The 12,074-nt window shown below is 42.0% G+C and overlaps 1 protein-coding gene across 4 annotated transcripts; it reads right to left on the bottom strand.

Moving 5' to 3' along the window:
• Positions 1-4,334: 4,334 nt before the first annotated feature.
• On the bottom strand, positions 4,335-11,964 carry NUDT9 (nudix hydrolase 9). 4 transcript variants are annotated; one of them, XM_071753620.1, is made up of 8 exons: positions 11,658-11,964; positions 10,272-10,430; positions 8,753-8,848; positions 8,451-8,537; positions 7,112-7,223; positions 6,543-6,689; positions 6,298-6,382; positions 4,335-4,953 (listed from the first exon to the last, which is right to left on the bottom strand). In XM_071753620.1, exons 1-8 carry the CDS (start codon positions 11,768-11,770, stop codon positions 4,784-4,786), a joined length of 969 nt encoding a protein of 322 aa, XP_071609721.1. In that variant the 5' UTR covers positions 11,771-11,964; the 3' UTR covers positions 4,335-4,783. The 4 variants fall into 4 exon arrangements, with proteins under 4 accessions (XP_071609721.1, XP_071609719.1, XP_071609720.1 ...); XM_071753618.1 differs by having other exon boundaries at positions 10,272-10,508; positions 11,658-11,959; XM_071753619.1 differs by lacking the exon at positions 11,658-11,964 and adding an exon at positions 11,144-11,289 and having other exon boundaries at positions 10,272-10,508.
• Between the last annotated feature and the right edge of the window lie 110 nt (positions 11,965-12,074).

Genomic DNA, 12,074 nt, shown 5'->3' with positions numbered 1-12,074 from the left:
CCAGACAGTTCTGGGCAACTTGCTCTAGCTGACTCTATTTGACTCTATCTGTGTCTGGGGAATGGACTAAACAATCTCCAGAAGCTCCTGCCAACCTCAAAAAAAAAAAAAAAAAAAAAAAAATCAAAAAACCCCAAAAAACCAACAAAAAACAAACAAACAAAAAAAACCAAAATCCCCCCCCCCCCCCCCCAAAAAAAAACCCACAAAAAAAACCCAACAAACCCAAAATCTGCAAAAAGGCTTCCACAAGCATTGCATTGTTAGGAAAGAGTAAAATTATGGAGAGGTGAAATCCCACACAAATAATGAAAAATAAAATGCTAACAAGATCTCAAAATACAGACAAAGCAGCAGGAAGCAAAAGCACAGCAAGCTTTATTGCATACTGAATTATCTGACCATGTACATGAGCAGGTAGGGTACAGAGATGACAGTTAAGGTCACTCCACAAGGCACACTTCACTCGGAACAGCTCCTACTGCCTGATTTCCCAGTCTCTACATGGAGAAGAGCCATACCCCCCCCCCCCAGATCTCTCCTTTTGCCAAAACCAGGACACTGTAACCCTTTGTTTTCAGACTGCTTCACAGGACTCTCTCTCAAAATGTATTTCCTGTTGCTTTTTTGTGTTCTGAGCAAGGTTCTTCCTGCTGCAAACACAGTAAGTACTGAAACAAACAGGCATCCAGTGTGGGAAATGCTAACAGCTTAAACTGGAAATCACAGCAGCTTTAAAATTACTCATGTTTGGTATAAACCTAAAAAACCTATAAACTTATGTTATTACCATTCTAAATTGTCAACTTATTATTGAGCCCTCCTTGAACTTTGAAGAAAAAAACAACCAACTTGTAAGTACTAGTAACAAGCTCACACTAAAACCAACAATGGGGCACATATCTTCTCCGTAGTTATTTCAGCTGACAGTATTACAGACATTGAATACTAATAAGTTCTCTTTGCTTTCTAAGAGGAAAAGAAAAAAATCAAAACCAAAACTAAGTGCTTGAGAATTTTTATGTTTTTAAAAATACAAGCAGAAGGAATTATATCTTACTCTAAAAGAAAATTCATTCTTTTTCTACAGGATAGCAGTAGTAAAAGCCCCAGTGTGGGAGGATGCAAATCTTTTCTTCTTAAATTAACAGAATCTCGCTAGTTCTAACATTTGTTTTTAACTGAGGACTTTGGTATTGAACAGGAAAATACTTAACATAAGATCACAGAATCACAGAATAGTTTCAGCTGGAAGGGACCTTAGAGATGATCTAATTCCAACATGTCCACCATGGGCAGGAACACCTCCTACTAGACAAGGTTGCTCAAAGCCCCAACCAGCCTGGCCTTGAACATTTCCAGGGATGAATCACACACAGAATCAGCCAGGTTGGAAAGGACCTCCGAGATCATCAAGTCCAACCCTTGTTCCACTGCCCCTGTGGTTCCCAGACCATGGCACTGAGTGACACATTCAGTCTCTTAAAAATTTCCAGGGACAGAGGATCCACCACCTCCCTGTGCAGCCTATTCCAATGCCTGATCACCCTCTCTGGAAAGAATTTCTTCCTAATGTCCAACCTAAACCTCCCCTTAAGCTATGCCCTTTTGTCTTACTGGTAGCTACTTGAGAGAAGAGACTGACCCCCCCCCGGCTCCAATCTCCTTTCAGGTAGTTGTAGAGAATGATGAGGTCTCCCCTGAGCCTCCTCTTCTCCAGACTAAACAACCCCAGCTCCCTCAGCCCTTCCTCATAGGTCTTGTGAAGCACCCACATCTTCCCTGGGCAACCTGTTCTTGTGTCTCACCACCCTCACAGGAAAGAATTTCTTTCTAATGTCTGACCAAAATCCACCCTCTTCATGTTTAAAACCATTACATGTTGTCCTGTCACTACACACCCTTGTAAAAAGTCATTCCCCAGCTTTCTTGTAGGCCTCCTTGACCTTCTTTTCACAGTAACCAAATAGGTTCAAGGAAAACTGCTGGTGGCTTTAGACACCTAGGCCACTGGGACACTCTGCAGGCTTATCAGGCTCAGTCTGAGGTAACTGACTTGCCCAGTAGTATAATGGAACTTAAGACTACAGGAAGCTTCAGTTGACCATCAGGCATATTGAGAGAGCCTTTTCTGAAAGTCAAACTACCACAGGAGACAGGGAAGGAGTGCAACTTACCTTTGAAGTTAGAGGGCAGTAATCCACACTGCTTTCTGATCAAAAGACAGGCATTCAAAGAGGTAACTCTTCAGTTGTTTTTATAATACAAAACCCATCTATTTCTTCAGCTTGAAAAGAGGTTACGAGGAGTTTTCAGTGGTTACTCCTTGTGTTTGGAAGCCAGGTCCAGACGTTTGGAATTTTGGAGCCAAAATTGGGCAGAATGGGAGAGTGACCAAGGGGACGAACGTTTGAGGTTTTAGGTGGTAAACCAAATCCAGAGCCTGAATGCTGGTGGTGCTGTAGGTAGGGTTCCATGGGAGGGAATATAGAGGCTATGAGTGCTTGTCTGGATATCCCAATCCTTGGGGATAGATCATCCTTAGATATTTAAATAACATAGTTGAAGAGAAGTTAGAGCCACAACAAAAAGGGCTGAAAAAAAAAAAAAAAAAGACTTTCCAACACATCTAACTTTCATCAATACACGAGCTAACATCACCCAAGAAACATTCTTTTTCAAAAGACAAACAAAAGAAATGCCACATTTGCTTGGTTATAAACTTTAAATAATCATCCAACACATTTCAGGACACAAGCAAGCATCAAGACTTCATTAGTAATATGCTGGGATACACAACATAACTGCATTCAGCATACCATCTAACATCACACACTCCAAATGAAAACTGTTCACCAGAAAGCTTTCCTGGAAACATGACATTAAAAAACCAAAGCCAAGTTCACTTAGCCTGTAAAGACAAAAAAAAAAAAAAAGAAGAAAAAAAAAATGCTTTAAGACAAGACTGATGAGAACTGAAAAGATTCCTTACAGAAAGTTTGCTTTCCAGGAAATAACATACTGGGTATATAAGCAATGTGGGGCTTTTTATTTCATTCAGTGTGGTACTTTTAAAATTGAAATTATATTCTCCTGTTTTCATTTGGAGTATCATGCACTATGTTAAGCACTTCACAGGCAAACAGTAACATTAAAGAAAAAAATGATACTATTTTGACATGCTACAGTAAAGTCGCCCTTCTAAGACATGATGGCACATTCCCTTGCCATATACTTAAAAAAGGGTCTGCTTTTGTGGTCATGCTTTCAAACCCCATCTATGCTGTTAGGAACCTGCTTTGCATAATGCATTAACTGAACATTAAAGTAATTAACTGCTATTAATTCTAACCTGCCATTTTCAGTCTGCACACACCTAGAAAACACCAGATGTCTCCAACTGTTGCTCCTTAGGCCTTAAATGCTGAGTATCAAATTTCTTAGCTGCCTCCATCTTTTGTTAGGAAAAAAACCACACCCAAGTCATTTCACAGATCCTGTTTCCAAAGACCATGAGTAAAAAGAGATGGGAACTCCTGAAGCTGGCTATGCCATTTGCCCATCCTGAATTCCACAGATTCACTGGGGTCTTGATCTGGCCCTACCAGATCCTACCCAGTCTCCATCCTGAGAGACTGCTGAGAACAGATCAATCAAAATCCTTTCTGCCTAAGCAACCACTAGTTCTTAGGAAGAAAGATTTTTGTATAAAACAAGTCTATGGAAGCTTCTCCTGCAACAGAGAACATTTATGCTGTTTTAGTAAGACTACAGACGTAATCAAATGTACAGGAAGAGGTGAGCAAGGATTGAAACCAAATTTAATAACTCATAGTATTACTTTTTCCTTCAAAAGGAACATACTAGTAAGTGTACAAGATTCCCAGAGTTCCCTGTATAAACACAGCCCTCCTCCAGATCTAATGAGCTAATTGGGAGGAAAGGATAGAGCTCAAAAGGGAAAAAAAAAAAACCACCATAAAATCATAATCATAATCATTCATTAGTTAGGCAGAATGTGGCTAACAGTCTACTCCTGACTGCAAGTTACTCACATTACCTAAACTGTAAAAAGCCACCCCAGTTTATAAGATTACATACTAAGGCTTCTCTTCACAATAATTCTTTTTATGGTTGGAAGAGAGGAACCTCATATTCCAGCTTCCAAAATCGGTCATCAAGTTACATCCTCCAACAGTTATCTTTTTAGACAAGAAACACTATCAAACATTCAGATGTGAATACCATCCATACTGTAAATTAGAAAGCAATTAAATGTGAATACTCATCTCTCAAAATAGAAAATCATGGAAAAGATACACTAAGTGAAAAAATTCAGTAAAGACAATGCAATTTATTATGCAGCACTTAATTTAAGTCATTATTCAGGTTTTCATCTCAGAAGTCTCACATCCCTTAAAAGATTCATATTACTGACAAGAAATCAGGGCAAAAATAGAGAGCTATGGTGAAAAGCCTCTGAACTGCAACCAGTCAGAAACTCAGAGTTGTCACACAATTCTGCAAATATTATGAAACGGCTGAAAATAATGAAGACAAGAAAGAAAAACAAGGTAACAGCTCCACATTCAACTCATTTCATAATAGCTGAGCTATCAAAAGAAGCAATCTGAAGTGTCTGAAAAAAACTCTATTTATCACTGCCAAGTGCTTTTGCCAGATGAATTTTGTGTCAATTTCACTGACCTGTCCTTTGAAAAAGGACAATGTCACTTGTTTGAAACATATTCTCTTCTTGGTGTCCATCAGTTCTTTATTCAGATCACTCCTGGCACTCAGGTTCCTCAGTCCAGTGGGCTTCCCACCTCTCAGTCACAAGCTTAATGAAGTAGCTGTGATTGGCATACAGCTTGAGCTTCTCACTGATGTCAACCCATTTCACTTTTCCAGCATCATCACCTGCTTCCAGAGGCAAATTATCCAATGCCTCACCTGTTCACAAAACAAGAGAGAGGACATGCTATTGCATCATCTTCTCTGCTTTTTCTCTTCTTGCACCTGAGCACTTCCATACTTTTACATGGCTCCTTCACAGACAGCAACCTTCACCTGCTTCTCAGAGAGACCAATTAAGTTGCTCACTGGATTCTGTGCCAGAACCTTTTCCAAACTTGCACTATTTTAAAGTAAATCTGAATGGCAGAGGTGGTGTTAACTCCTTGTCACCACCCCTAAGGTACCATCAGCAGCAAAACAAGTTGTGAGAAATTATGACAATGTGCAGTCACTGCCATAAGTTTAGCCAATCCCTCTGACTTAATTTTTGTTTCTTTGTTATGCTAACATTTGACTGCTTCCTTTCTCAGGTAAAATTCTACAGGATAAACTGAATCCTGAAACTTATGTATGTTTATAGAAAAACAGAACAATTAAAATTTTACAGTCCACAAAATCAAAAATTTAACTCAAGGAGGGATGGGGGAAAGACTTCTGAATTGCTTTGCTAGGTTTCTTACTGTTGCCAGGACTTCACAGACTGCAATCAAAGAAATGCTTTAAAAAGTATTAGGACGTGTATCAGAAACAAAGATCAGAGGACTGATATCTTCACTGTTTCTGGAGGCTGGCAAATCAAGACGAGTGACATGAGGCCACTGGTATCAACTACCAAAACACAGAAGAAATATCACTGTATGAAGTCCCTGACTCAAAGTCAGAGACACCTAACTAGATTGATTTATCTTAAAAAGTTAGAGATGAGAATACAAGACAACAGATCCATCTAAGAACCAGTGATGTACGGCCAGTCCTACAGATTTATAGAAGTAAAATAAGGTCCAACAATCACTTTGGCAAAGTAACCAAAGGCAATTGCAACACCAAAGCCAATGCCAGCAGCCAATGCTCCCAAAGCACACACTACCTACAAAAAGAAAAACAACACAAAAAACAGACCAGCCTCTCAGTGAAATTAAACTAACTCAAGACACGTGGTGGTAAGATAGAACTCGTCCCATGCTCAATCTCCATACAAAGGCACATGGTCCATAGCTTAGAACTAACATTAAATAACGTAAATAACATAAATAATTTTCAGGCAAAGTGCCTATAGTCTTTATTTCAAGAATGACAAAAGCCAACTGAGAACAACTATCTGTCATGGCTGAACATCTTAGGAGACAAGAGATCCTCACATCCATTAGTTCTAGTCCAATACTTAACACGTGACTAGCACGCTCCCTCAGTTTCATTGCCAATCTCACCCCAACATACATCCCAATTTCAAACCAACATATAGAATAAAAGACAACTAAGAGCACATGTGGAGATACCCACCAGTTTCATCATGGTAGTTCACAGCCTCTGTCTCCATCCAGGCATTATCAGTGTTACGAGGGTCATCCACGTATCCTCTGTACACCTTAAGGACCCAAACAAACCAAAACAAGGTCATGTCACAATAAACAAAGTGAAATCAGTAAGATTTCTTACTTTCCTCTGACACATATACAGAGTTTGCAGTAGTCCTTTCCATTTCCTGCATGCTCAAGAGCCATGTAAACAAGGGACTCAAAGCTCACCACAAAATGTTCCTCTCTGAACAGCTTGTGGAGTTGCTTCTCCAACTCTGCTTTCTCCTCTGGCGATTTCTGCAAGGAGTTCAAGGCCTCCTCCTCAAATTCCCGCTTCAGGGTAGCACTAATCTTCTCTCCTGGGTCCACCATCCCCTTAGAGGGGGGAGAGAAAAAAACAAAGGTGAATATCCCTCATATTCCACTTGTTATTACTGCCCTTTGACTGGCTCCAAGTATATTACACTCACCTAAATCATTCTCTGGACATGGAACAAACTTTACACCTAGTTTTAAGGAGCAAGTACACATATCCTTCAAAATCTGCAATGGGTTAAATCTTGCCTGCACTAGGCAAAAGACACTGTCAGAATTAAATAGAAATACTGCCTTGTAATGCAGAAACAGCAGAAGGCATCCTAGCACATGCCTGGGCAAAGCTAGTTCAAGGTGCATTTCTCCTCAGCTCTGTAACAAAAGGCAGTTCAGCACAAAGCATGCTTCTATGGTGTGCACAGGAGTTCACTGCCTTTTGTCCTTACCAGTGGGGAAATGTATACTGGCTCTGGAGCTCTTACCCCTGGAATGGCCCACTCCCCGCAGTCTCTCCTCTTGATTGCTACAAACTGCAAGATGTTTTTGCCAGTAACTGGATGAGCAACTTTATTACCACTTCCATCCCTCTTCCACCTGCAGCAAATGACAAACAAGAACATGCTTTGGGCCTCCTTGGGACAAGGCCCTGGAAGAGGAATATCAAGGCACCCGTACTGGCACCTGTGTGGGGCAAACACAGCACAACAGCCACAGAGGCAACCAGCGGGTGCTGCCTGGCAGGACCACAAGTGAGGGCAAACCCGGAGGTACTCGCACACCTCCACCCATTCAGTGTCCTCAGCCACAAGGGCAGAAACTGCCCAGGAGCCACGTTTCAGTAGCTGTGCTGACAGCAGCAGCTCCTCTGACAGCCATGTCCAGCACCTCCTGCCAGCTGCAGCGCTCCCGAGCCGCACTCCCCGCTTCTCCATTATGAGAAGACCGGGGTCCTTTCTGCTAGAATGGAACCTACATGCAGGCTGCAGCCCTCTGCTCCACCCACGCAGCAGCACAAGGCCACAAGCACCCACCACTGCCTTCAAAAAAATGAGGAAGAGCTACCAACAGTTTAAGCAAAAAGCTATCTACGCAAAGACAAGAAAAACAGTGTTTCTTTTACTTTCAAGGAAACGAATCAGTAGCACTGGCAGCTTTCTTTAAGAGGGGAAGAAGTAAAATGCACTAGAATGATTTTCACAATGGTTCCATCTTCCATATGGCACTTCTTAGCTTGCAACCTGTTTATTACACAGTCTTTTCTGAATGCTTTGTGTGAAACATTGAGCACGTACCCACAGCTCCTGCTAGCAAAACACAATTAAAACTGACAAAAGAGCCTATCCCCACCTTTTCCTGCAATATACCAGACAAAGTTTACAGAGCAAAAGCAAACACACTGTTTTTTGCAGTTGAGTCACAATGATAGGAAAACCCTATTCCTGCAGGTTAACATGCCTCACCTATGGCCTCTTGGCATATTACATATACAGTATCAAATCCTTTAGTTTTTGTGCCTGCTACTGAATTTTTTTCTATAGTGTATTTCTGTTTAATAATGCTTTCTGTGTCAGTTTCTTTTTTTTAAATCTGCTTCCTTAGCATTTCAGAGTCATTTGCTCATCACTAGTAGTGATGTCTTACACTTTTTCAGAGAAAAAAACTAAGAAACTTTGAAATCTGTGATTCACATGTCTCTTGATTCAGATACCCATACCTGAATGGGTTTACACATTGAGTAACACGCACAAAAGGCCCATAAAAAGCACAAAAAAGCAAAATGCTTTTTTTTTTTTTCTTTACTGCAGGGCATCTGTCCCTTACCTTGTTACAACAGGATCAGCAGCATGGTTTGGTCCCCAGCGCCCTAACAATCCTCTGCCTGTGAGGCCAGTTCTTCCCACTGGATTTCTGAAATAAGTGGCACAGCACATTAAACATATTTACTTCCCCACATTCAAAATATGCTCCAAGTATTTAAAAAAAGCAGGTTTAAAGAGTACTCTACAGGAAAGTATCTTGATTTTTTTCTAGCATGTAACTTTGACCAAAACTGATAAACCTTTAAGAGCTCTAAGAAAACATCAATGAAGTGAATATGCAAAACAAAAAAACCCCACACTCACCGGGGTCTCCCATTTTCCACCATGTACAAGCCATTCAGACTTCTCCTCTCCACTTCTCCATCTCTCTCATTGAACTTGGGAGAAAAATCTTTATCACTACAAGGAAAAGCATAATTTAATAGAGATAAGTTACAAAACACACCATCTCTCTGCTCCACAAAAGCTTGAAGGCCAGTGACCAGATCAGCAACACCCACTCAAGCATTTTTTAACCAGAATTTAAGTTCCAGGCTGTCCCTTTTCCATAGGGGGCTATAAAGTCTCAACCTGTACAGATGTAACGGTTGTACCTCAATCTGCAGACCCAGGTGTGCCTCTCTGATGTACCAACATTGTACTGGTTGAGATTTTCATTTAGACAAAGTGTTTCACAGGTATTCTCATTAAGGTTAGAGAACGCAGAAGGACATTTTCCACTGCTAAAACTAAAAAAAAAAAATATTTTGCTGCTTCAAATCAGAGCAGACATTTTTATTCTATATGATTCATCAGCATTTCAAGATAATAACCACTGGTTTTCAAAATCAGTAAAACCAGAAATGTCCTTTGTGCACTCTGAAAAACTGGCAGAGAAGCAGCCACCTGCCTACAGAAGTGCATTTCCCTTGGCAAAAGCGATTCCTCTTAAACCATCACAGGTTTCAAACTACTGACTAGCTTCTTCCACACATAATTTATTTGGGAAGTTACACTAATACCTAAAAAATTATTTTGCATCTTCAAGTAGTACCATCATCTAAAACATTACCTGACACTTTCCCAACTATGCCTTGGCACAACATCAGCAGCCCAAGGGAGTCTGAGGAGTAGTGTGCTTTCCAATCAGCAGAACACTAAACCAAACTAAGAGCAAATAGAAGCAATGTTCACACAACAGCGGGACACAAGGAAGATAAGGCTGAAACCTCAAGCACCATTTACCTCATCTTTCTACACAGAAATGAATACACAGGAATCACCATTTCACATTATTACAAGCTACATTACATTCATGCATCCAACCTCCTACCCAAGAATATGAGAGGAAAATGCATTCATAGAATCAATAAAAATGAGCACACACATTCACCAAAAAGAATGTCATACATTCAAACTGTCCTGTTTCTTTAGAGCGCTCAGTTCAGTGACTACACTTCTACATTAATTCTTTTTTCATCTTGTATTCAGTCCACAAACAAACAACTATATTATGAAAATGTTCTTCCAAATTCTTAAGAACTAGAAGATTTTTCCCTAGCTTCCAACACAGAGAAGCAGCACTTGCACAGCATCAACAACTGTTAATCAACATTATTCCAATTAACACTACTCCCACCTCAATCACCAGCAGAGTAAAATCATGTGTCAAAGACCTTCACACATCATTCAAACTGTTCAGTTCTCTAACCAGCTCTTTTCTAGTTCTTCCATATATCACTGTAGAACCACATGCCACGTAGCTGGTGATCTTATTAACTCAGATGCCCAGTATTTCCTGCTTCCACATTCAGAGGAGAGAAGAGCCACAATTTCCACTCACTTGATCTGGGGATCAGCCCAGCTGGGTCCAGCCAAAATAGACACTGCAGTGTACTCCACAGGATTATAATCTTTCCACTCAACCAGCCAGCTTACTTTATCTTCTGGAACATGGCTACGCTCAATACGTGATCTTGGATATGGGGAGGTGAGAGCTTTGCTGTGATAGACCTTTGTATTATAACTCTTGAACATGTTAAAAGAATGAAGACAGGACCAAGAGGCTGCAGGTGAGATACTGAAAGAAAAAGAAAAATAACCCACTTCATTCATTAGGTTTTAACCCTAGCATTTAATCCCAGATCTGCACAGTAATAATATAGGACATGGAACAGACCATAGATTTTTCCACAGAACAGCTCTCAGTAATATATTACTGCTTCTTTCAGACACCATGCAAATGTATGCTTTGGCCAACAAATTGTGGATTTTACCTTCAGCTTCTAGAAGAAGAGTGCTCTACTTGACACATACGAAGTTATCATAGTGTGTGTAAAAAGCTATGAACCCAAACTGTCATCCCAGACTGCATGGAACATGAACAGCTATTAATCATATACAAGGAACAATGCAGCAGGCAGGCTGCTTAAGCATTAAATGTCCCTGTGGGCACCTAATCAGCATACCAACTTAGTTTTACAAGAGTCCTGCACTCGTGCCCAGTACCCTTCAAAATTAAAGTAAATGCACCCAGGGTTTAACAGCATCCGAGTAAGATGACAATGAGACAAAAAATAAGAAAAAAGCAACTCATACATTAACCCTGTTATTTCAGCCCAGATGTGAATATTATTAGCTATATTAGATTACAGATAATAGAACAGGCCAGCCTTCTTCAGAAACAGCAGTTACAGTTCTAACCTCCTCACTCACGCTATGAAAACTTCAGGTACATCCAGAAGAGGTTCTGCTTCACACTGAAGCTGAGAACGCATCGGGCAGAGTTTAGGACGTGTGTGCTGCCCCATTCACACCTTATTCTCAAGACACAATTGAGCTTACAACCCCCCTTGAGGCTCATAAAATCTGTAACGGAGATGGAGGAAGCAGGCATAACTGATAGCGTACAAACCACCCCATGCAGGCCAACATCACATCATTTCTGCATTTTACAATAATTGCCTCAGTTTAGTTTTCAGGGACAACGTGATTTTTACTTCTACGATACCCAAAAGGGGCACCCTGAGTACGCAGCACCTCCCGTGCCAAGCTCCCCCCTCAGCTGGCAAGGAAGGCTTGGCTCAGCAGGGAGGTGGCTGCTCCCCGGGAAACAGGGACCTCTCAGCAGGGCCAAATGCCGTCAGCGTCACCGCTTCAAACCCTGAGCCTCAGCAGCGCCAGCCCGGCCTGCCCGCCGCCCACCTTTAACACCAACAGGCCGCGGTACCTGAGAACACAGCGGGGAAGCCGGGCGGACAGCACAAGAGTGACAGAAAACACGGCAACTGCCCGAGCGAAACCGGACACCGCGGCAGCAGGCAGGGCACCGACGAGAAGCATCGACGCCGACACAGACTCCGCTGCGGCAGGAGTAACGCCCGCCTCAGCACCCCCACGGGCCTAACCCACGGCGCAAGCCTGAGATACGATCTCTGGAGCGGCAGGGCGAATCAGCCTGCTCCGTCAGACCGCCCCTGCCAGACCCCCGGCAGCAGCCACCGGGCTCCCCGAGCACCGCGGAACGCCCACTGCCCGCCCCGCAGCAGCCCGCGGAAGGCTGCGCACGCCCCCTCTCCCCGGGCGGAGCGCCGCCGACGCACCCTGGGAGTGACACGGAGAGCGACCAATCGTGCCCAAAGGCTGC

The sequence above is a fragment of the Heliangelus exortis genome, chromosome 10 (assembly GCF_036169615.1).
Source record: "Heliangelus exortis chromosome 10, bHelExo1.hap1, whole genome shotgun sequence".
In the NCBI taxonomy this organism is placed as follows: domain Eukaryota; kingdom Metazoa; phylum Chordata; class Aves; order Apodiformes; family Trochilidae; genus Heliangelus; species Heliangelus exortis.
This window is presented reverse-complemented; position numbering and strand designations above follow the sequence as displayed.

What these genes read in the sequence shown, in the direction of transcription:
- NUDT9 (XM_071753618.1), bottom strand. Translation starts at nt 11,770, where the DNA reads ATGCTTCTCGTCGGTGCCCTGCCTGCTGCCGCGGTGTCCGGTTTCGCT. An exon ending in GTGGAAAATGGGAGACCCCG is followed by an intron (nt 8,538 to 8,752) that starts GTGAGTGTGGGG and finishes CACTTATTTCAG; the next exon opens with AAATCCAGTGGGAAGAACTG. An exon ending in GGGAGTGGGCCATTCCAGGG is followed by an intron (nt 6,690 to 7,111) that starts GTAAGAGCTCCA and finishes CCCCCCTCTAAG; the next exon opens with GGGATGGTGGACCCAGGAGA.